General features: G+C 41.5%; 1 protein-coding gene across 1 annotated transcript in view; it reads right to left on the reverse strand.

Annotated features, from left to right (window-relative positions):
* Hacd2 (3-hydroxyacyl-CoA dehydratase 2) overlaps positions 1 to 22,219 on the reverse strand; it is a 92,483-nt gene that overhangs the window by 30,643 nt on the left and 39,621 nt on the right. Inside the window, exon 4 of the mRNA XM_057765317.1 lies at positions 7,418 to 7,506. Coding sequence (XP_057621300.1) covers positions 7,418 to 7,506 — 89 coding nt within the window. The remainder of the gene's footprint in view (positions 1 to 7,417; positions 7,507 to 22,219) is intronic.

Below are 22,219 nucleotides of genomic sequence, written 5' to 3' on the forward strand. Positions count from 1 at the left end.
GAGGGCATTAGATTCTCTGGAACTGGGGTTATAGATAGCTGTGGGTGCTGGGAATTAAACCTAAGTCCTCTGGCATAGTAGTCAGTACTCTTATGTGCTGAGCCATCTCTCCAGCCCAACCTTTCACTGTTGTTGAGACAGGTCCTCAAGTATCCTATGTTACCTTCCAAATCCCTATCTAACTGATAAGCAGTTTGAACTTCTGGTTCTTCTGCATGTATATGCTGCCATACCTCATTTATGAACTGGGCTTACTGAATGCTAGATAACTCCCGCTACATCCCCCAGCCCAGCCACTGACTTCCCTCCTAAGGAGCTAGAATGCCTGAACTTTGTATAACGGGAGAACTATAGAACCCTACATTCCTAGGTATCTGCTAGTAGTACAGAAGCTAACTGACATACCAGGAATGGAGCTCAGTGGAGGCAGCCTGAGAAATAAAACACATGAAGTACAAATGAGAAGACCTGGAAAGCAGGGTTGCTCACGGCTGTTGGAGCTCTCACACCCCAGATGTCTGCCCTGCTAAGTTTCAGTACTGCACTGATCTCAAACCTCCCTTCTATAGGTCACTGTACATTGATGTGTATGTGGGGATAGAGAGATGGTTAAGCATACTTGGTGGTTAAGCATACTTGGTGTTATTGTGGAGGACCCAGGCTCAGTCCCCAGTACCCACACTGTGCTTCACAAACTATAGTTCCAGGGGTTCTAATTTTCCTTTTTGGCCTCCATGGGGCATCAGGCACACATGCGATGCAACATACATATGTACAGACAAAACAATCCATATACATAAGATAACTAAGCGAATCTTTTAAAAACTTAAAAATATGTGTATGTATGTGTGTCTGTGTATAGGTTTATGCATGAGAGCAGGTTAGGAACGTACCCAGGAAAGACCCAATCCTCTATCTCTACAAATCAAATATATATTCTACCAAAATGTCTAGTCTACTTTTGTACACACTAGAATGTTTTCATTAAAAAGTTTGTCTAGCATGATTCAAATATAGCATTTAAAAAGTATCTGTTGACACTTGATAAACATATGTGAACAAAAGCTTTACACAAGACTGTGGGGCTGGAGTCTCTGTCTGACCTGTTGCTCCCTTACAGTGTTCTCAATTCACGTCTCCTTTTTATAAATATGCGAGAATAATCTAAGAAAGAATTTGGGAACGAGGACTGAAATGGAAAGTAAGACCAACAGAACACAGGTACCTTTAGGGCATTTCTCAAAGCTTAGAACTCATAAGATTATCTGAAAAACGTTCATTCCTTGGCCCAGATATCCTCTATATCCGAAGTGGTACCTGAAATTTGCACTATAAATAAACATTCTTAGTAATTTTGGAACAATTGGTTCATGAATCCTAACTTTAAAAAGTTTGACAACTTTAAAGCAGATAAGCCAGTGAAGTAGAGAGATTCACCCAAGAGCCATCAGTGCAGTAACAAAACTTGAGAAGTAGGACTGGGGATCTCAGTGGTAGTGTTTGCCTACCATACTTGAAAGTTAGGGTTCAATCCCCAGCGTTGGATAAACCAGGCATGTTGGCACATGTCTGGAATCACTGTTCTCAAGGTAGAGATAGAAGGATAAGTGTTTAAGGGCATCATCAGCTACTTAGGAGCTATGAGATTTTGCGAGACATCCGATTTCAATTGTTAACTTGACATGACCTAGAATCCCCTGAGAAGAGTCTCAGTGAGGGATTGTCTAGATCAGCAGTTCTCAACCTGTGGGTCACAACCCCTTTGGCAAATCTCTATCTCTAAAAATATTACAGTTCATGACAGTAGCAAAGTTACAGTTATGAAGTATAATATTACAGTTCTATACTCAAAATTGGTTATGAAAATAATTTTATGGTTGGGGTCACCACAACATGAAGAACTGTATTAAAAGGTCATAGCTTTAGAAAGGTTAAGAGCACTGGTCTAGATGAAGGTGGTTTATGGGAATGCCTATGGGTGACTGTCTTGATTGTTTCTGATGTAGGAGGATGCAGCCCACTGGGGGTGGCACCATCTCCTTCTTCTGGGTCCTGGACCCTATCAATGTAGAGAGTGGATTGAGTAAAAGGACAATGTATATTTATCGCCTTCCTGCTACTGACTGGATGTGAGGAGCTCCTCCATGCTCCTGTTTAACTTACCCACACAACAATGTAATCTGGAACTCTAAGTGAAAAAGCCCTTTCTGCCTTTACGCTGCTCTGTCAGGTATTTTTTATCACAGCAACAGAAAGGAAACTAGAAGGCCCTACAACACAAAAGGAAACAAAGTACACAACAAAACAAAAACTCAAAAGCAAAGTGCTGCAGGTAAGTCCTGAGGGGAGGCCCACCACTGATCTGCACAAGGTGTGCAACCGATTTGGTGGGAGACTCATACTTAGTACACACATGGCAAAATGAAGTGTTGAAGAGGAAGCACGGCCTGGGTCCTAGGCAGTGAGAAGGGTGAGAATGAGGCAACTGTGATGCGGGCTCAAGACCCCGGACTCAAGCCCAACTCCAAATCTGCCCTTTGCTGGTGTCAGAGTAACTTTACCTCTCTAGCTTCCAAACTAACAGAGGGCCCAATTTACCTCCAGAGACCATGGTCAAGAGCAAATGGTAAAACTTTCTGTAAATTATAATGCATCAAACAATAATCAGTACAATAATAATAAGGTACCAGACACTACTTTCTTAAATACTGATTTTGACATACTTGTAATCATTTTGATGAATGGCAAGAATAGTAGAGTACTGCTGGAGAGATGGCTTAGGGGTTAAGTGCACTGGCTGCTCTTCCAGAGGTCCTGAGTTCAATTCCCAGCAACTGCATGGTGGCTCACAACCATCTAAATGGATCTGATGCCCTCTTTTATCACGCAGGACTATATGCAAATAGGGTACTCATATACATAAATAAATCTGATGGCGTAAATGTCTGGAAGCCCAGAGTGTGCCACAAAGCGGTGCCAAATAAGCTGTGTGCAGTGATTCAAAGAATGTGGGGAAACAGCCCTTGCTCCAGCTGTGGTAAATGGTAAGGAAAGGAGTCGAGGCTCTTATCTTTGGAGTTCAGTTTTATTTTATGCAAGTCATCCCCAATAACGGGGTAGAGCTTCTCCATGGCCCTTGGCTGAAAGTCTTGAACTTCCCCAACTAGTCTCCACAGAAGACCTGGGGCTTCTCCACCAAGAGCACAGTGCTCTAAAAACTTAGGGACTGGGTTTTCAGAGGGCAGAGTCAAGGAAAGAACAGAACAGCTGTGTGTCTAAGAGTTTGAGGCCAAGCTTAGCTGTTTCAGAACAAGCGAGTTTTGTTTCTGAAGGGAGTCACAATGAGAAACAGAAAGTGAACTCTTGCCCATTGCAATTCATTTTAAAGATCTTGGCCCTGTCTCAGTTCAATGAGAAGACTCACACTCAGACCCAAGAGAGAGTGAGGGACCAAGTACCAGCAGAAGGCAGAAGTGGAAGCAGCCAGGTCAGATTCGGGATAGAAGGAAACCTGGGGACAGACTAGGTCAGCTAGAGTTGTGGACTGCCTCTTGTAACTCCCCTCTCACCTCCATGATGATTGTTGCATCACAGCTTTTCTTTGTTCATATGTACAATCTCTTTAAAAGGAAATGTAGGAATGATATTTGCTAAAGGAGAAGCTTTAGTATAGATACTTTTCTTTTCCTTCCTTTCCTTTCCTTTCCTTTCCTTTCCTTTCCTTTCCTTTCCTTTCCTTTCCTTTCCTTTCCTTTCCTTTCCTTTTCTTTTTTTTGAGACAGGGCCTATCTATTTATCCCTGGCTGTTTTCAAACAGAGATCAGCCCGTTTTCTGCCTCCTAAGTGTTGGGATTAAAGATGAGCGTCACCAGGCAGGCCCACCTAAGATACTTTCTTGACAACCTTGTTACTGTGGTGTCACAAGCTGAGACTGGATCCTTATAGTATAAGATCATCTTTAGTTCCACAATGTGACAACTCAGGCTGATGTGGTAGCACACCTGGGAGGTGGAAGCAGGAGGATCAAGATTCTAGAGAGTTCACTCTGAGGCAAGCCTGGGCTGCATAAGAGCCTGCTTTTTTAAAAGGAAGGAAGGAAAGGGAAGGAGTATACTTCAACATAAAAGTCAGATCTTGAAAGGTTTATGAATTCGACCGTAGCACATCATAAAATTACAGGGAAAAAAACAAAACAAAACAAAACAAAAATAAAACACCTTTAATCCCAGCACCAAGGAAGCAGAGGCAGACAGATCTCTGTGAATTTGAGGCCAACTTGGTCTACAGAGTGAGTTCCAGGACAGCCTGGGCTACACAGAGAATCCTGTCTTGAAAAACAAAACAAAACAACAACAAAAACATAAGAGGAATTATCACCGAAGGCAGAGTAAGAATCAAACCCACAGAGAATGTAACTTTTGAGCAAACGGATTACTTGCTGTCCCCTTTAGGGAAGAATATGACAAAGAAACTGAGAAATAAGGAAACCGATACTGTATTTATGCGGTTCCCACGGTTACAGCACAGGCTGGATAAGACAAATACAGCTACTTTTCAGATGCTTCAGGATATGGAAGGGAAGTCATATGCAATGTTGGACACAACAAATGGAATTACAATTTCTAAGAAACCTCAAGAAAGAAAAAATAGCATTTGGTTAAGACATGGGGCTTAAGGGCAGGTAAGAGGTAGCAAACAGCTTGACCCCTGAAAACACAGTAAAAGGTTTTTTAACTTAGCTGTCAGGTAACTGATGTGTGTGTGTGTGTGTGTGTGTGTGTGTGTGTTGTGTGTACTGGAATTAACAAAATGACAAATGAGTAGTTCTGTCTAGAACAAAGAAATAAAATCCTGGGTCAGCAAAAATGTTGAATTCTATTTACTCAAGAAAAGAATAAGTCAAGTAATCAATAGAGTGCACTAAACAAAAGGATCCTGAAACACAAGGATATAGAGGCGACAAGAAGATGGTGAAATTCACTACACTAGGTCTTCAGAAACTGGCAGGTTAATGTTAGCAGAAACTGGATCACGTTGGCTGCAGAAAAACAGCTGTGAGTACCTGTATGTAATGAGTATATCCAGTAACACTCAAATGTGATATTATATTTGGAACCACCTGCTAAATGTCAAGTCTGCACATCTGGCAGGCAGTGTGGTTACCAGAGCTGATGGCCAACTCTAGTACCCAGAATCTACAAAGACATATAATAGCTTTTAGACAATCTGTTTCAATGGTCTGTTTAGGAAATCTGGGAATCTAATGGAATTGCTTTATTTGAACTGCAAGTATTTTTGGGAACTTGTCCACCTGCTTGGGCAACAACGTTAATAAGCAGAAGAGTGGTCACGGAGGTAGCTAAGAGATTAACACCTGGATAATCAATATCAGACTGTATTTGCAAAGTGATGAACAGTCTTTATTGGACAATATTTTGGCTTCACGTACTGCATCTCATTATTGAATCCACATAATCACCTGTTTAAGGTGTAAGTAAGCAGCTAGGCCTGGTGGTACAGGCATGTAATTCTAACCACTCTGGAAGCTTAGCCCTAGGATCACAGTAATTTAATGTCTATGTGGGACAAAAGAATTCAAGAGTGACATGAGCGACTTAGTGAGATGCTACCTCAAATAAAAATGTGAAAAAGAGGACTGGGGAGACGTGGCTGAGTGGTAGAATGCTTATCTATCACACATGAGGCCCTGGGTTCAACCCATAGCACTGGGGAAGAATACAATTGAATTACAACTAGGAAATATTTTAGGTTATTTGAAAATATCGGCAAATAAAATTAGGAGTTATTGGTTACAATGAAAAAAATTATAACATAAATATATATTGTATAAATATATAGTGTACTATACAGTATAGTATACAAAAAATGTAAGAGGAAGAAATATACATTAAAAATATGTGGCTGGGCAGTGGTGGCTCATGCCTTTAATCCCAGCACTTGGGAGGCAAATGTAGACGGATCTCTCAGTTCGAGACCAGCCTGGCTTACAGGGCGAGTTCTAGGATAGCCAGGGCTACACAGCGAAACCCTGTTTCAAAAAACAAAACAAAACAAAATAAACAAACAAAACCCAAAGAAACAAAAACTAAAGAAAGAACTCTAAATGTGCCAGGCGGTGGTGGCGCACACCTTTAATCCCAGCACTCTGGAGGCAGAGACAGGTGGATCTCTGTAAATTTGAGGCCAGCCGACTACACAGCCAGTTCCAAAGCTATAGAGAAATGCTGTCTCGAAAAACAAAACAAACAAAACAAAACAAAACAAAAAAAGAACTCTAAATGAAGACATTACATGGTATTATAAGTAACACAACTTCCCTAACTCTGTGACAATTACGAATGAGAACAGAGGGTTGTATGTTATACTAGAATTTAATTTCCTTTTACAACTTTTAAAACTGTGGTTACTAAAAGTAGGTACACAATTATTTTGCATGCTTCCTGCATAATAAGCTTAGATAGATCTTGAAAGAATGAGAGATTAATAAGTAAAGTCCATGGATCTGTTCATTCCATGTGAATATAAAAAATGATAGTTTATTAACCCAAGTTGTTTAAACCTTGGCTAAGACTTCATTAGCTATGTACATTTTTACCTGTATATCATGTGGATTAATTTTTAAAAAGTTAGAAAAAAAGCCTCATTAGCTGAAATGCAAATGAGACTGTCAAAAGAGATTATGACCAACACTAAAGTTTTGACAGAATTTCAGAATAAAGAACAAAGAATACACAAGATTAAAGTTAACAGATAGATAAGCAATCGCTAGAAAGTCAGGGAATCCCATGGTGATGCTAACAGGCTGTAGAAACTGTAAGCCAAGTCTTTGTACCTGCCTATACTCTAACTCCAGGTAACAACAGAGATAAAAAACTGACACTGGAACAGCAGAATCCTCCTCAAAGCAATGTGAAACAAACCAATGCTTGGCTAGGGATTCACACCTGAGGGAATGGTAGTTTTCTCCCAGTTCTGGTGGTGAGGGTTCCTGGACCTACAAGAGCCACCTGGCACATGTAGCAATGCCATTAGCCCAGACTAGTGGACTGGAAACAAGTTTGCTTCTCCTGGTACCACAAAAACAGAAGTGTTCCCCATGCTCTCCAAATGGTGCAGAAGCCAATGAGCTGGCTACAGACAGACACCAAGGCAAACAACTGAGTTGCTGAGAATAAGCACACCCAACCTCCATGGGAACAGAGACTCCAGGTCCTCGATGCTGACTCAGCTCTCTCCTGAGCAACAGTGAAGACTGGGATTATGTTTTGCACTTTTGACCTAACTGTAGCAGTATACATGAACTTTAACTTGGTAATTCTGAAATGATCTGAGTTCTGTCTTCAGCCAAAACAAACATGTATAAGAAGAGCTCACTGCTGATATTCCCTTTACTCACCTCTTTGACACTATGTGTTACTGCCCATATTAGGAAAACTCTTGACATCACCTGGAAAGAAGTCAGGACAACAGAAGATGGCACAATTCCTGGAAGAAATTTAGGATGTGTAAATTAATGTACTTTTAAAAAAATCACATAATATGTTTTATCACATAATATGTTTTCCAAAACTTTCAAATTTAAATGTCTACAGTCAACACCATCTCCAGCAACTGACACCTACTATGTGGCTATAAATTAAGTCTGGCAATATCACTGAAAAATTTTCCCTGCCCCAAGCAGTAACATTGTTCATGACAACTGAGGAAGCTGGCTGGCTTCCTTTCTTAAGCCTTCAGAGTCAGTGATCAAATACAGTATTTTTAATACTTACAGACAAAACAAAACCACCACCCGACCATTAAACAAGGACCCTGATGGTTCATTTTCTAATATGGCTTTCATGATGACTAAGCAACTATGGGCAGGAAATCAGTCCTACTTATGGCTAACGAATGCTGAAAGTTCCTGGGTATAAAACTTAAATATTTGGCCAACAAGACTAGCAAAAATCAAAACTTATTATCTTAAAACAATTTTTTCTCACCTTGTTCACTGCAAGCATAAGTCTAATTATCCTCTCAATACACTGTTTATAACATGAAAACATCTCAAATTCTACTAAGTTTATACTTCTTTGGCTTCAAATGCTATAACCATGACCCCAACATGTAGCATTCTTTTCTTTTCTTTCTTTTTTTTTTTTTGTTTTTCGAGACAGGGTTTCTCTGTAGCTTTGAAGCCTATCCTGAAACTAGCTCTTGTAGACCAGGTTGGCCTTGAACTGACAGAGATCCAGATCCAACTGCCTCTGAGTGCTAAGATTAAAGGCACGCACCACCACCACCTGGAGAATTCTTACCTTATTAAAACCCCCAAATAAGCCATCATTTGAAAACATTCTCTTTGTGATGTTAAACTAGCATGGAACTGTTTTTAAAATGACATTTGAAAGCCAGCAGCCCTTCTGATTCCCTCACTACTGTCAATGCCTATTCTCACTTGCTAGACCCCTGAGATTGAACATGGGACATTCTGCACCTTCCAGGAGCCTTCATCCCAGCCAATATCTGTCTCCTTTAAAACCAACCTTATCTTCGGCACAGCCAGTGGACCATCTGTATCCTGCACCATCTCTATTCTTCAGCACACTCACTGGCTATTCTGCACCATTTCAATTCTTCAAGCTCCCTAAAATACAGTCTTTGAACATTTATATAGCAGGACAAACTTGCAAAGACCATGTACAATTCAGATGGAGCTACAATTGTCACCACAAGCTGGCTACAACAGGAAATCACTTTACATCTATTTAAGGGATGCTATATCATGCTAAAAAATAGATTTTTAAAGAGAAACATGGGCTTCAAAGAGGGAGAGTTTGCTCCTTAAAGCAAGTATCATGGGAATGTCAACACAATGTTTGGCATATAGAGGTATGAAGAATGAATAGAAGAAACTGCAAGTGCAGAGATAGACAGGCAAATGGAATACATATTGAGTCTAGACAAGAATCTTCACCTTTACACTCATTTGATTTTCAGTAAGCATCTAAGACAATTTGATAGAAAAATAATTTTATTTTCAACAAACTGGTGCAACTGGGTACTCCCAGGTGAAAACAAAGGACTTACACAAAACCTGACTCAGGAGCTAAGATGGCAAAGTGGTTAAGAATGCCTCCTGCTCCTCCAATTTGTCTCAGCCCCCATGTCGGGTGGGAAGCCCAGTAAGTTCAGCTCTAGGGAACCTGACATCTCTCTGGCCTCCTTGGGCACCCACCCACATGCAACATACACACTGACACACAGACATATTTAAAAAAACCAAAGAAATTAACTCAAGGCTGGGGTTCACCTCAGTGTCAGAGCACTTCCCTATCAAGGCCCGGGGGGTTGAGTCCTTGCCATTCATGTGCAAATGAACACACACACACACACACACACACAGATACACCCACTCACCACACACACCCATACACCACCTACAGGGCTGAAACCTTAAAACTCAGTAGAAAACAGGTACAAATCTTGAAGGTTTGAATCACACAATAGTTTATGAGATATGGCACTAGGAAAAGAATATATTTGGCTCAGAAAATCCAAACACCGTGTGCTTCAAAGGATACCGAACAGAAAGTGAACACAGCTCTGTTCCAGTTTGGATATGAGGTTTGGTGCCCAATTTAACAATGTTCAGAGATGAGCTTTGGGGAAGTGGCTGAACCATGAAGCTATATCCTGCTAAAAGTGCCCTGACCTCAACAATGGGCTAATTCACTGATGGGTTCCTTGACAGGAGAAAGACTTCAGGAGGTAGGCTCTCCCTGAAGGACATGCGTCACTGGGGCATGTCCTGAGAGAATGTGTATTGTCTTTGGATCTTTTCTTGGTTTTTGCATTTTTCCTGCATTCTGCCATCATCAGAGAAATAGCCCCCTTTGTCCCATGCTACCTCTGTCGTAATGCTGCTTTACAGTCCCACAGTAATGCAGCCAACTAACCATGGAATGAAAGGATGAGCCAGGATAACCCTTCAATCACAGTGATGGACGCTAACACACCATAGCCAGGAAAAGATCTGCAATCTTATCTGATATGTGAGAAACTTTTACAATTCCATAATGAAAAATAACCGAATAAAAAAAATAGTTGAAAGGAATGTCCAAAGCCACTGAACATTATTAGTCACCAGGAGACATAGATCAAAATCAAAAGAGATAGACTTCATACCAGCTAGCACAGCATTGCTGTTTGGACTGTGAAACAGTACAGCCACTCTGGACAGTTGTCAGTGCCTCAGAGTATTAAACACTGAGTTATATACAGGCATGCACGTGTGCACACACACACATACACATGCGTGCGTGCACAAAATTTGTTTCCACAAAAATTCATTTATGTATGTTCATAGTGGTGTATATATGTTTATGAACTGAGAACAAGTGTCTGTCAATAGGTAAATGGGTAAACAGAATGTGGTATACTCTTAAAGATAAAGATTAATAAAAACATGGGGCTGGAGAGATGGCTCAGAATTGTAAAGCCCTGGCTGTGCCTCTAGCGGACTCAGGTTCCATTCCAAGACCCCATATGTCAGCTCACAGCTGTCTGTAACACCAATTCTAGGAATCCGATACCCTCTTCTGGTTTTTGTGGGCACCAGAGATGCAAGTGATACACAGACACACACACAAATGAAACATCCACACACATAAATAAAAACTGAAAATAGAATAAAAATAGATATACATGTTTGAATTTAATTCTCAAATAGTTAAAAATATATTAAAAATGAAACAAATGTAAAAAATAATGAAGCACCGATATATGCCACAATATTGATGAAACTTCAAGATACTATATTGAATTATAAGAAATCAAGGGCAAAAGGCCATGCAAGTTTATATGAAAGTACATATGTGGTTATCTGGAGTTTTGGGGGAAATCGGAAGTGACTGTTAATGGATTTCCTTTTGGGGTAATGAAAATGTTCTAAAATTGACTGTGGTAATGGTTGCCCAACTCATTTTACACTCTAAATGGGTGGATTATATCTGAATAAAGGGATGTTATTAAAAATAATACGAGTAAAGTGCAAAGCCTGGTTACATAATTATGTAACACAGCTAAAGAAACTAATTAGCAAATCAAACATTTAGCTAACACTTTGAGTAAGTTTTACAAAAGAGCTGGAGAATTAGATTTTTATGAGCACCAAGTATTTGTTGCTTAAGAAAAGATGAATGTTTCCAGCTGCTCCTTTTCCTCCTGCTCTAAAGACCAGTTTATTACAAAAAACTAAGGTTTTGCCCTAATTTTTGCCCACCTTCCTTGTCCATTAAACAGTGTGTTGGCCACTGAGCTGCTGCTGTTTCTCTCAATGCTCCAGGATGCTGTTGTGAGCTTCAGAGTCTGGACTTCAGAGCTGTAAGCTCAAAACTGATTTGATTTCACTCACTAGCAGGAATGGAGCACTGGGAAACTGATTTACATTAATCAAATCATATAAGATACTGTAATAATCCAAATATTAATTTACTCATCTGTAATAGTGGTGTAGCTTTCTAATAATCTGAGGCCAAAATCAGGATGCTCAGAAGTGTGGCTTTAACTAAAGAGTAGAAGGACAGTGCAACTCAGCTGAGCACGAGAACCCTTCCCACCCCAGCAATGGAACCCGGGGCCTTGTGCAGCGAGGCAAGCATTCTACAACCCATGCCACAAGGGAGTCTTTTATATTTTAAGATTTATTTATTTTATGTATATGAATGTTTTGCCTGCATATCTCTTGTATGTGCACCACAGGTGTGCCTGGTGTCTGAGGTAGGGAGAAGAGGGTGGATCCCCTGGAACTGGAAGTATGGATGGTGATGAGCTGGGAACTGAATCCTGGCCTTCTGCAAGAACAAGTGTTCTTAACTGCTAAGCCATCTCTCCAGTCGCTAATGAGGAATTCTTGTGTTTTTAGAGACAGGGTCTTATTATGTAGCCCTGGCTGTCCTGGAACTTACAATGTAGACCTGGCTGGCTCTAAACTCACAGAGGTCTGCCTGTTGAGATTGAGGCGCATGCCACAACGCCCAGCCCAACAAGGGATTCTTACTTACCCCTTCTTTACCATAAAGCACACTTTTCTAGGTAATAAGAGTATTTATAATTGCTTTCTTTAAAAAACGCTAAATTAAAAAATATCAGGAAGTTTTCCTTAGAAACAAAATTTGAAATCTAAAACAACGATCTATTCTTTTCCTTTACCTTTAAAAATGTATTTATTATCATTGTATATATATGGTATGATATGATGTGTGTGCCATGACATTCATGTGAGTTTCAGGGATGGAACCAGGTCACTGAACTCAGGCTTGCCCAGCATGTACTTTACTGGTAGGTTGAGTACCCGTGAAAGCCCTCTGAGCATATTTAAAGAGACATATGAATTCTAATGCTTGTGCTCGTTGAACTGTTTTCCCTTACATATTTCTCTGACACCCTTCAAAATATCTTGAGTGATACTATTCCTTTAAGTGAATATATTTATCCATTCTCCTTTTATCAGACATTTAAATTACCTCAAATTCCATGCTATAGTTAAGTGAAGGAATAAAATACTATAAATAACTTAGAATTTTTGAGCATGGATTTGTTCAAGGACTTTTCTTGGGGTAGTTTCTCAAGAGCACAAGTACTAAGTCAAATGGTAAGAACAGCTTTAAGGCTCTGAAAGCACATTACAAATTACTTTCCAAACAGTTTGTTATCAATTTGAATTCCTAATCAGCAATATCCAAGAATGTATGCCTTTGGCAACAAATTTAAATCTTATTCACAAATCAAAAGCTAATTAATGTTTTCTAGTTTGGCGACTGGCCCTGCTTTTAGGCACTCCTGCACTTGTAGCCAGGGGCCTGGTTCTGTAGATGCTACCATTTCCCCACACTTGTTCTTCACTCCAGCTCTCAGTGCGGTTGCAACTCACCCCAACAGGACACCCAGCAAACAGAAGTTGAGGCCCTGATCTAAGCACACTCTCAAAATGCCTGCTCCTCTAGGACAGCTGAAATGCCAGCGGTGGGGGTCCTGAGGATGGAGCTCAGTGGCTGAGCACTTGGATAGTACTCCTACGGCCCAATGCTCAACCCCAGCACTGCATAACAACAACAACAACAACGCAAGACACCATCTAACAAAATATGCCAGGAGCGAGGCACAGTGGTGCATGTCTGAAGTCCCAGGACTGGGAGGCTAATGCATAAGGATTTGAAGTCCAAGGCTAGCCTGGGCTAACATCTTAAAACTCTGTCTTAATAACAAAGAAAAATGCCAGCAATGTCTTAGGGTTTCTATTGCTGTGATAAAACACCATGACCAAAAGCAACCGGAGGAGGAAGGGGTTTATTTCATCTTACTTGTATCCATCATCCAGAGAAGTCAGGGAAAGAACATGGAACCAGGAGTTGATTCAGAGGTCATGGAGGAGTGCTGCTAACTGGAATTGCTCCCCATGGCTTGCTGAGCCTGTTTTCTCACAGTACCAAGGACCACAGCCCAGGTGTGGCACTGCCCACAGTGACATCCTCATCAATCACTAAAATGCCCTAGGCTTGTCCGTAGGCCAGTCTGGTAGGGGTACCCTCTCAATTGAGGTTCCCAACACTAGCTTGTGCCAAGCTAACACAAAACTGTATGTAAGGGGGTGTAGTAAAGAAAGTGTTGGATGGCTCCTCCATGGGGCGGGGGAGGTTTCTATTGCGAATAAGACAGCGAGAACATCCAGAGGATGTGTCCAGAGCAGATAGAAAGACACACAGACTGGACATAGCCGGGGTTAGGGAAGCAGGAATAGAAACAGCGAGCGGGAGAATCGCGAGAGTGGTTGGGTCATAATATGAAGAATGAGTAGCTGGGAGGGAAATCTGTGAGCCAGAGCAGTTTAGGGTAGAAGTGGGCAGGGTGTAAGAGTGTGTGTTTCAGGATGCTAGCACGGACTTTAAAATGTATAATGGGTACTTGTGAATAGGCACCATAGGCCTGGAGACTAGCATGAACTTTGATATGATGACAAGTGCCACAGGTATGTCAATGGGGAGCCATAAGTCCTTTCTCCAGAGACAAGGAGAATGACTCCTCTTGGTGAAGAGAAAACCCCATTTCACAAGTTCCTGAGGAATGCTGGATTTTATCTAACCACCAGAGATCCTTCTATAGTCCTGCTTGAGACGGATCAAGACTGTTGCTTCTGGATATATGCACTGCCTTTTAGAGTTTGGGGAATTTGAGTTTTCTTTGAACTTGACATTACAGCCTTTTGTTGATGATAAAAGACAGAGATAATCTCTGCTGCAGCTGTTTCTCAGATGAGGAGGATCAAACTTGGTGGTCCAGAAAGCTGGAATGCATGTCAAAGGCAGGGAAGGAGGAGAGTTGGGCGATTGCAGGAGACTTGGGGAAATTCTGTCAAACTCATCGCTTTACTGACTATGCCTGATGAGACAGTGAGCAACCAACCACACTGGTGGGACTGGTTTACATCCAGAACACAAGCAAGAAGAGAGGCCTTTCTGTAAGGAGGACTGGCTGAACGCCGAGGAGCTCCAAGTCAGCCTTAGATTCCAGCTACACAAACAGCAGAAGCCACACATCTTATCTCTGAAGCATCTGTCTCAGAGAGGCTTGTGGTTATCAGATGCATTTCATAAGAAACTGTCAACCCCATGCTCTTTTCTGGAGGGATGTTGCGCAGTGCAATGCTTGCCCTAACTCTCTGTAACCCTTCCATAAAGCTCCAGATGGGAAACCTGCTTTAGACTTTATGTTTGCTCCTTTCCAATGATAAGAACTGTATGACTCAGTCACCCTGGTACCCAGAAAGCTTTAAGCTAAGCCTGAAGCATAAATTCCAGGTAATCAGAGTACAGACAGAAGAGGACCACTAGATGCCCTTTCTTTTCTGTTTCTGTACTGGTCCCACTGTGCTGTGGCCCTTGTTGGAACACAATGTATGGCATGTTAAAGTCAACTGCAGATGTTTTTGTTATTTTCAGGAGTCAGGGATTCTGCAACCTTAGTAAACTCCAGATTAAAATTTATTCAATAAAGATTTGCTGGCACCTATTGTCATTTTATTTAACAACTATTTCTGGAATACCTATTCTGTGCCAGGTTCTGTTCCCTTGGTAGAATCCCAACTGTAGAAGACAAAGTTCTGTGTGACTTAAACACAGCATGTAGGGAACATTCTTTAAAACACCTCTAATACTGAGAACTTCTCTCTGAAGGCAATGAAGGTGCTTGGCATTTGTAAGTGACAGATGGTATGATCACATCACAGGTAAAGAAAGTTACCATCACACTTGATTTAATTCCAGCACTTGGAGGCAGAGGCAGGCAAATTTCTGTAAGTTCGAGGTCAGCCTGGTCTACAGCGCTAGTTTCAGGGCAAATAGTGAGATGTCTCAAAACAAAACAAAGAAAGCAAGGAAGGAAGGAGGGAAGGAGGAAGGAAAGGAAGAAGGGAGGGAAGGAGAGAAGAAGGAAGGAAGGACACTACTGTCAGCAACACAATCCCTTAGCTAGGCATGGGTGTGATTTGAGAAATAATGAAGGGATTTTGTTGAAAGGACAATGAACTTGTGGAGCATTTAGCAAATAAAAGACTCACTCTGTGTGTAAACTGTACATAGGTAATCTGGCAACCAGTGCCTTTTATATAGAAATGAGGATTTACTGAGTCATTAAGCCCTGCAGGGTGGAGAGGTCCAGGAAATCCTCCCGCCCAGAGCAGTCCTCAGGTAGGCTGGGTTAGAGGGGCTGGTAGACTGGCCACAAATGAGCAAGACAAGGTTGAGGGTTAAATACTGAAAAGGCAGGGCAGGGATGGGAACAGAGTAGAATAGTGACAGCCAGGGAGGAGCCAACTAGCAAGTTCCAAGGACAAGGTCAAGGACACCGGAACCTGTTAGGTACAAAAGGCAATCAGTGCCAGAGAATAAGCTAGATGCCAGCAAATGGAACCAGACCACAGAACCTCCCCACCAGGTGCCTGCATACCAAATCGTAAGTAATAATGTTAAATACCACCCACCATCAGCAGCAACCAAAGAGAACGGGCAAGTGTGTTTAAGAGTAGTATACCTACCCAAGATATTCTGTGTAGAAGCAAATGTTAAGAAGACATCATTAGGAGGCTGGAGAGATGGCTCAGCGGTTAAGAGCACTGACTGCTCTTCCAGAGGTCCTGAGTTCAATTCCCAGCAACCACATGGTGGCTCACAGAAGACATCATTACAACAGGAAAGAACCTGGTATACAATGCTGACTCAAGGTAAGCTTCTTGAGGACACACAAGCGATTGGAATCCATCCAAGTGAAGTAAATCAAAATAGAGAACTCAGAAGTGTTGTGGAATATTATTTTAAGGTGTGTTACATTTCTTCCTACTGCTTTTGTTTACAATGCTAAGTTTACATGATAAGTTTATCTGTGGTCAGGAGGCTGAGTCAGCAACTAGCTGCCAGGAAGTGGTGAGGAGGAACCATGTGGAGCAGTGTTTTAAAGTGGGAGCTGAGCATTAGGACTGTGGGCTTTCTGGAGACACAAGCAAGGAGAGAAGGTTAACTACTTGCTATTGAGTCTCTCTGAGCGAGTAGAATTTCACTTCAACCTTTGAATTCTGAGTACTATAGAGGGGTAGAGATCTAGATAAAGTTTCCCTTGGTGGCTCTGAGAGAGCCGATGTGTGAGGGAACAGAATTCCCACCAGATGCGGCCCTTGCGGCCAAACCGCTGCTGGTAGCTGTGGGTTGCAGCTGCTGATTAGGACAGAGTTGCTTAAGGTGCAGCCACTGTATTAGATGAACAACAACAGAGAAGTCTTCCTTAAAGGGATGCTCTAGTAAGCCTCTTTTTATTTATTTATTTTTTTTATTTTTTATTTTTCGCGACAGGGTTTCTCCGTAGCTTTTTGGTTCCTGTCCTGGAACTCACTCTTCTAGACCAGGCCAGCCTCGAACTCACAGAGATCCACCTGCCTCTGCCTCCCGAGTGCTGGGATTACAGGCGTGCGCCACCACCGCCCAGCTTCTAGTAAGCTTCTTGTGGGATAAGAGTAGAAAGGTTACCCATCTTGAATATTCCACTTATCAACTAACTCCCTGGCCCATGTTACCATGTGAGAAAAGAATGCTCTTTGGAATATTTATCCAAAGTTAATGAAGATTTACTGGTAAAATTCAGAATAATTTTCTTTCCTTTTCCTACCAGTACTGGGGGGCAGATCCAGGGACGGACACAAACACATGCGCACACACAGAGCAAAAAGGTTCTGTGAGTTCAAGACAGCCTGTGTACCTAGTGAGTTTCAGGCCAGTCGGGACTACACAGAGTCTACACAAAAACAAAAAGCAAAACCCTCCAGGGTAGTTGGTGTACACTTGTCAGGTGTCTGCCACGGAGCTCTATCTCTAACCCTACTCCAATTCTAGACTCTTTGTAGTTTCCCACGTTACCGTAATTCCTTATAAGGAACATGACTTAAATTTCAAAATTAAAAATAATATTCTTAACTCAAATTAAACTTTTAGCACTAACAAAAAGATAATTCTGAATGTAAACCAACTCTAATCTTAACACAGAAGTTCTCTTCAGTACTTTCTCTAAGCACGCAGGTGAATGGCAGTGCAAGAGAAATGAAGACTGGAGAAAGACGTGTGGAGTCAGGGAGCAGGCAGAGCAGACGGCAGACAGACTGATACCACTGGGCTTGACTATGATGATGTAGGCTACTCTGGACAGACAGTGAGTGGGCCATTCTCTGTTCTTCTCCCAGAAAGCAGAAAGGTGACCATGCCTCTCAAGGCTGGAGTACCCAGCCATCTCCAGAAAGCAACTGCCGTACAGTTTACACAACCACACGTATGCTACTGAGTTTTGACCAAAGAAATTTGGTGGACTCTTAGGTGGGAATCAACAGCACAGTTACATCATTTATATAACCTCGGGGGGGGGGGGGCGGCAGCGGTATTTGAGGTTCAAAATGGTGTCAACATCCATGGGCACTATGCTCTCTAATGTACACAGGCACTGAACTTTCTCTATGCTAGAAGGACAATGTTCTAATGAGTGCATTCATTCTTAAATTTTTATTAAAATAGAAATGAATACAAAGGAGAAACAGAAGAAACAACATATAACATTACACGTGTCGCTCTTGGTAACAAATGTACAGTAAGCATTAAATCCTGTGAACTGAGGGGACAGTCACTTCAATAGCAGAGGTGTAAATAAATGGAACATGTGTACCCTCAAGGTGTGAAGACTATTACAACAGTCTGTACCATTCAAACTGTTCAAATTCAACTCAGAGGCAACTCCACCAAGCTGTTTACTATATGACTGTGCACACCAGAGTGAGAGCCCTCATCTCACCAAGTCTGCCTCTCAACGTCAGGATCTGTACATATAGTCCTGAATGTAATTACTTCATGTGACATTCAAAAGACACAGGAAGACACAGTTTGATCACTACTAGATCACACTGCGAGCCAAGAGTAACCTAAGACATTTTTCCTTATAGAAGCAGTTCTGCCTTAGGGAACACAGCCACAGGATGCATGGTGCATCTTGGAACACTACTTTTTCCTGGGAATTTTAGGGGAGATCTATTTTCACATTAATATTTAAAAAGGACTTTAAAAGTGACCCTTTCTACACTGTTGTCAGGCTGCCTGTCTCTAGTCTCAAACCTCTTGGTGTAGAAGTAGACTCCTCCTGCTATTACGGAACCTCGAAAGAAAAGCACTAGAACACAGGACCAAAATATAGGGGGAGGCTGGACTGGAGGAAAACAGGGCAAGGGAACTTTCATACAACCAAAGAAGGGGCAACACCTATGTGGGTGGACACGGAGGCTAGCATGCTTGTGTGGGGTAGGGTGTTGATCCAGAGCTCCTTTTCTACCAATACAAAGAAATAATAAGGCTGGTAACTAAGAAGGAGCCAGGAGATTGGCTCTTTGAACCAGGTTCTCATGTACTGAACGGCTATTGCTGTGCTGGTTTTGGGTTGCTGGACGTTTCAGAGCCATTTCCTGCTTCAGATGACAATTGTCAATGTGCCTGTGAGTAACAGCTTATTCTTCCATTTACTGAGCTTTTCATATGTAAAACAGCCCCAATAAACTGGTTTTAGTGTAGACTCAGTGTCTTCTGAAAGAAAGGGGAAGCCTTTTGGAGGCTCCTTCCAATAGTATTTTCCCTCGCTTACTTTGGAGGGGGGGGTCTCTGCTGTCATTGTCTAGCCTCTGAATAAGCAAAAGACAAACATGAAACATATAACACGAGTCTCCATGTTTCTGAAGATAACATAATAGAATGTCATTTTGAAAAAGGTGAAGCCATAAACATACTAGAACTACACAGTAAGCCAAAGTCATGGAGGCTTACTCACACCTCCATTAGAGTCAGTGTTCCAATGGCATTGACATTCCCATCTGATTATCTTCACGGTATGTAGAACACAAGGTGTTTACACCAGACTACTGATGGTTCACATGCCACCTCATTTTTTAAAGTAAAACTGTCAGAGGCAAAGAAAATTGACAGCTGAACTATGACATAAGTAGCACTATACAAACAGCACTGAGTTGATCCACTCCATTTGTTATGTCACAAGGAAAAAGACAGTGGGGGGCGCACTGGTAGGGTAGAGAATGAATTACTCACTGAGAAATCAAACTCATGTAAGTATCACTGCAAAGATGGTGTATGCTTGAGCAGATTAAAACAACAACATCTCAGAATTCACTTAGTAGACGGTGTAGTTGTAACAATGACATGCATATGGACCGGATCTGGAAACTCAAAAATAAATTTGTTGACTAAAACTAGAGATTTTATGGTCGGTTTTTTTTTCTTTTTTATCAAAATGAATTTCAGAATTATGATAGCAAGAGACTAGGAGTTACACTGACTCCCTGACAGCCAGACAGGAAGAGGAGTCATGGCTAGGTAATAACTTCTAAGATAACTGGCTTCTTCCTCACCCTCCTGCCTGACAGCTTTTACCTCCCTCTGTCTGCCCCCAGCAGGCCCCTACTGATGGACCAGTTCAACAAGTTCAAGGCCTGCTAAGGACATGTCACCTAACAGTTCTCGGCCAATCAAACATCTAGCTTTCTTCAAACTGACCTAAACAATCCTAAATTAGGGGAGGAAAAACCCTTCAGAGGTTTTAAAACCCCAGGCCTGGAGAAAAGACTGTCATGATCTTCGTGGTAGTTGTCTGTGCCCATGTCCGTCCCCCACTACTTCCCCCTGCTTTGTGGAGGGTCTTTTTCTCCATATGTCTGGTCTGCTGTGTGCCTGTTTCCTCACCCTCAATAAATGCCTTTCTTTAACTGCTGATTCTATCCGTGGTCCTGAGATTTCTCTGCTGCTACCTGTTGTGTATCAGATTTTTCCTGACTTTCAATTCTTTAACTGGGAAAAAAAAAAAAAACAAAACCCAAAAAACAAAAAACAATCAAGACCCCTAGACTATATCATTTCTAGACTCTATCAATGTAGAAGCCAGGTTACACAACCAACATACTGAGAACAATTTGGGGTTAACTTAACTGCACAGGCAAGAGGAATAAAAGAAAGGATCTCCTGAGGGCTATTCACAGCGAACACGCACAGTTCAAATGTCTTTGCCGTCTGTTTCCCCTTGCTGCACTCATGGAGGTGGGGTGGGGGTGTTCACTGAGTAGGAGGCCAACAGAACATGGAAAGAGCCTGTCGACAGCATATAAAAGACACACACTGAAAACACTGCTTGCAGGAGGAGTGAAGCTTGTCAAAGTACTGCAGAGGCTGGAAAAGTGAAGAGAAGAGAAAGCAATTATAACCTGAAGCTAACAATTCCTTGGCTAATTTTAACTGGAGAGGTGGAATGTATCTGCAGTTGGAAACGATAGGCAAACGAGTGTTCAGGCACAAAAGACCCGCCCACACAGAACCTGAAATGGTCACTGCAAGAAAAGTGTATTTCCCATCAATCATCTGCCATTGCTCTGATAATACTTCACTTGTGGCTCCTTTAGAATAAATAAATGGCCTCAGGGAAGAACAAAAATCCTAAGCTCAGAGCAGAAGCTGTAACTTTTTGTTACAAGATAAATCAAAGTCAGTAAGACTTTATTAATGTCAAACTTGGCAGAAATGCCACTTTAACATTTCTCAGCTATGAATAATGGAAACCAAATATTAACTCATGTTTACTTTTAAATGGAATTGAAATAGTTATTCAGCCAAGGTTTTCTTAACTTTTTGAGTCAAGAGCTAGCACAGCTAATATATTTATTCATATTGAACTATGTTCACAAATAATTTTAAACATGTTTCCTATGATTTTAAAATCAGAGACAACAATGACAATTATTTCTTAGTGATAGGATCATAAATGATTCTTAAGTTATTATGAGAGGTGTCCTGTACCACGTGAGGGAGGGCAGAGGACAACTGTTCTCTTCCTCCATCTTTACATAGGTTCCAGGGTTTGAATGGTCACCAGACTTCCAGGCTAGTACCTACTCAGTCAGCTTAATGACCACCCTGAGGGGTGATTTTCACATTCTTCACGTATTTTGGCATTAGTTTATCTTTTAAAAACAATATACATGTGTTAATTTTATATTAGAAATAAAGCCTATTCCTTTAAGAATGTTACAACTCGATTTAATAGCCATTGCGTTAAAATGGGTACAATTTCCAGAAAAACAGCTGTAACAAGCTGATTTACAAAATCTTTTTAACAGAAAAGCAAAACTCAAACACATATAAAAAATTAAATTAAACACAATATGTGAAAGGCTTTATTTATTAACTGCTCCTCATACTAGTTGAGGAGTTTGCTGGGAGGAAGATGAGATTGCACACAGGTCATTACTGTGATTCACAAACATGTACGCTGCCTAAAGGCAAATTAGTGCTCTTTTTAATTTAAGCTTAGCAAATAAAAAACATTACTCATTTACATCAAGTATTATCCCACCACTATGTTCTACCATCATGTGGACGCTGTGCTGCTGTGAGCTCACAACGTTAGCAACAATCCAAACCCTCTGTGGCACAACAGTCCGATCGCTTACCCTTTGCGCCTCCCCTGCCCCACAACACAACACTGGGTTGGGCATTGCTGACACACTAGCTTCCTTGCAATCCCTTGCACCTCGAGAAAGCCATGGAAAGCTTTGCTAGAGTAGCTGCTTTGTGCCTGTGAT

Source organism: Chionomys nivalis, chromosome 3, assembly GCF_950005125.1.
Source record: "Chionomys nivalis chromosome 3, mChiNiv1.1, whole genome shotgun sequence".
NCBI classification, from domain to species: Eukaryota; Metazoa; Chordata; class Mammalia; order Rodentia; family Cricetidae; genus Chionomys; species Chionomys nivalis.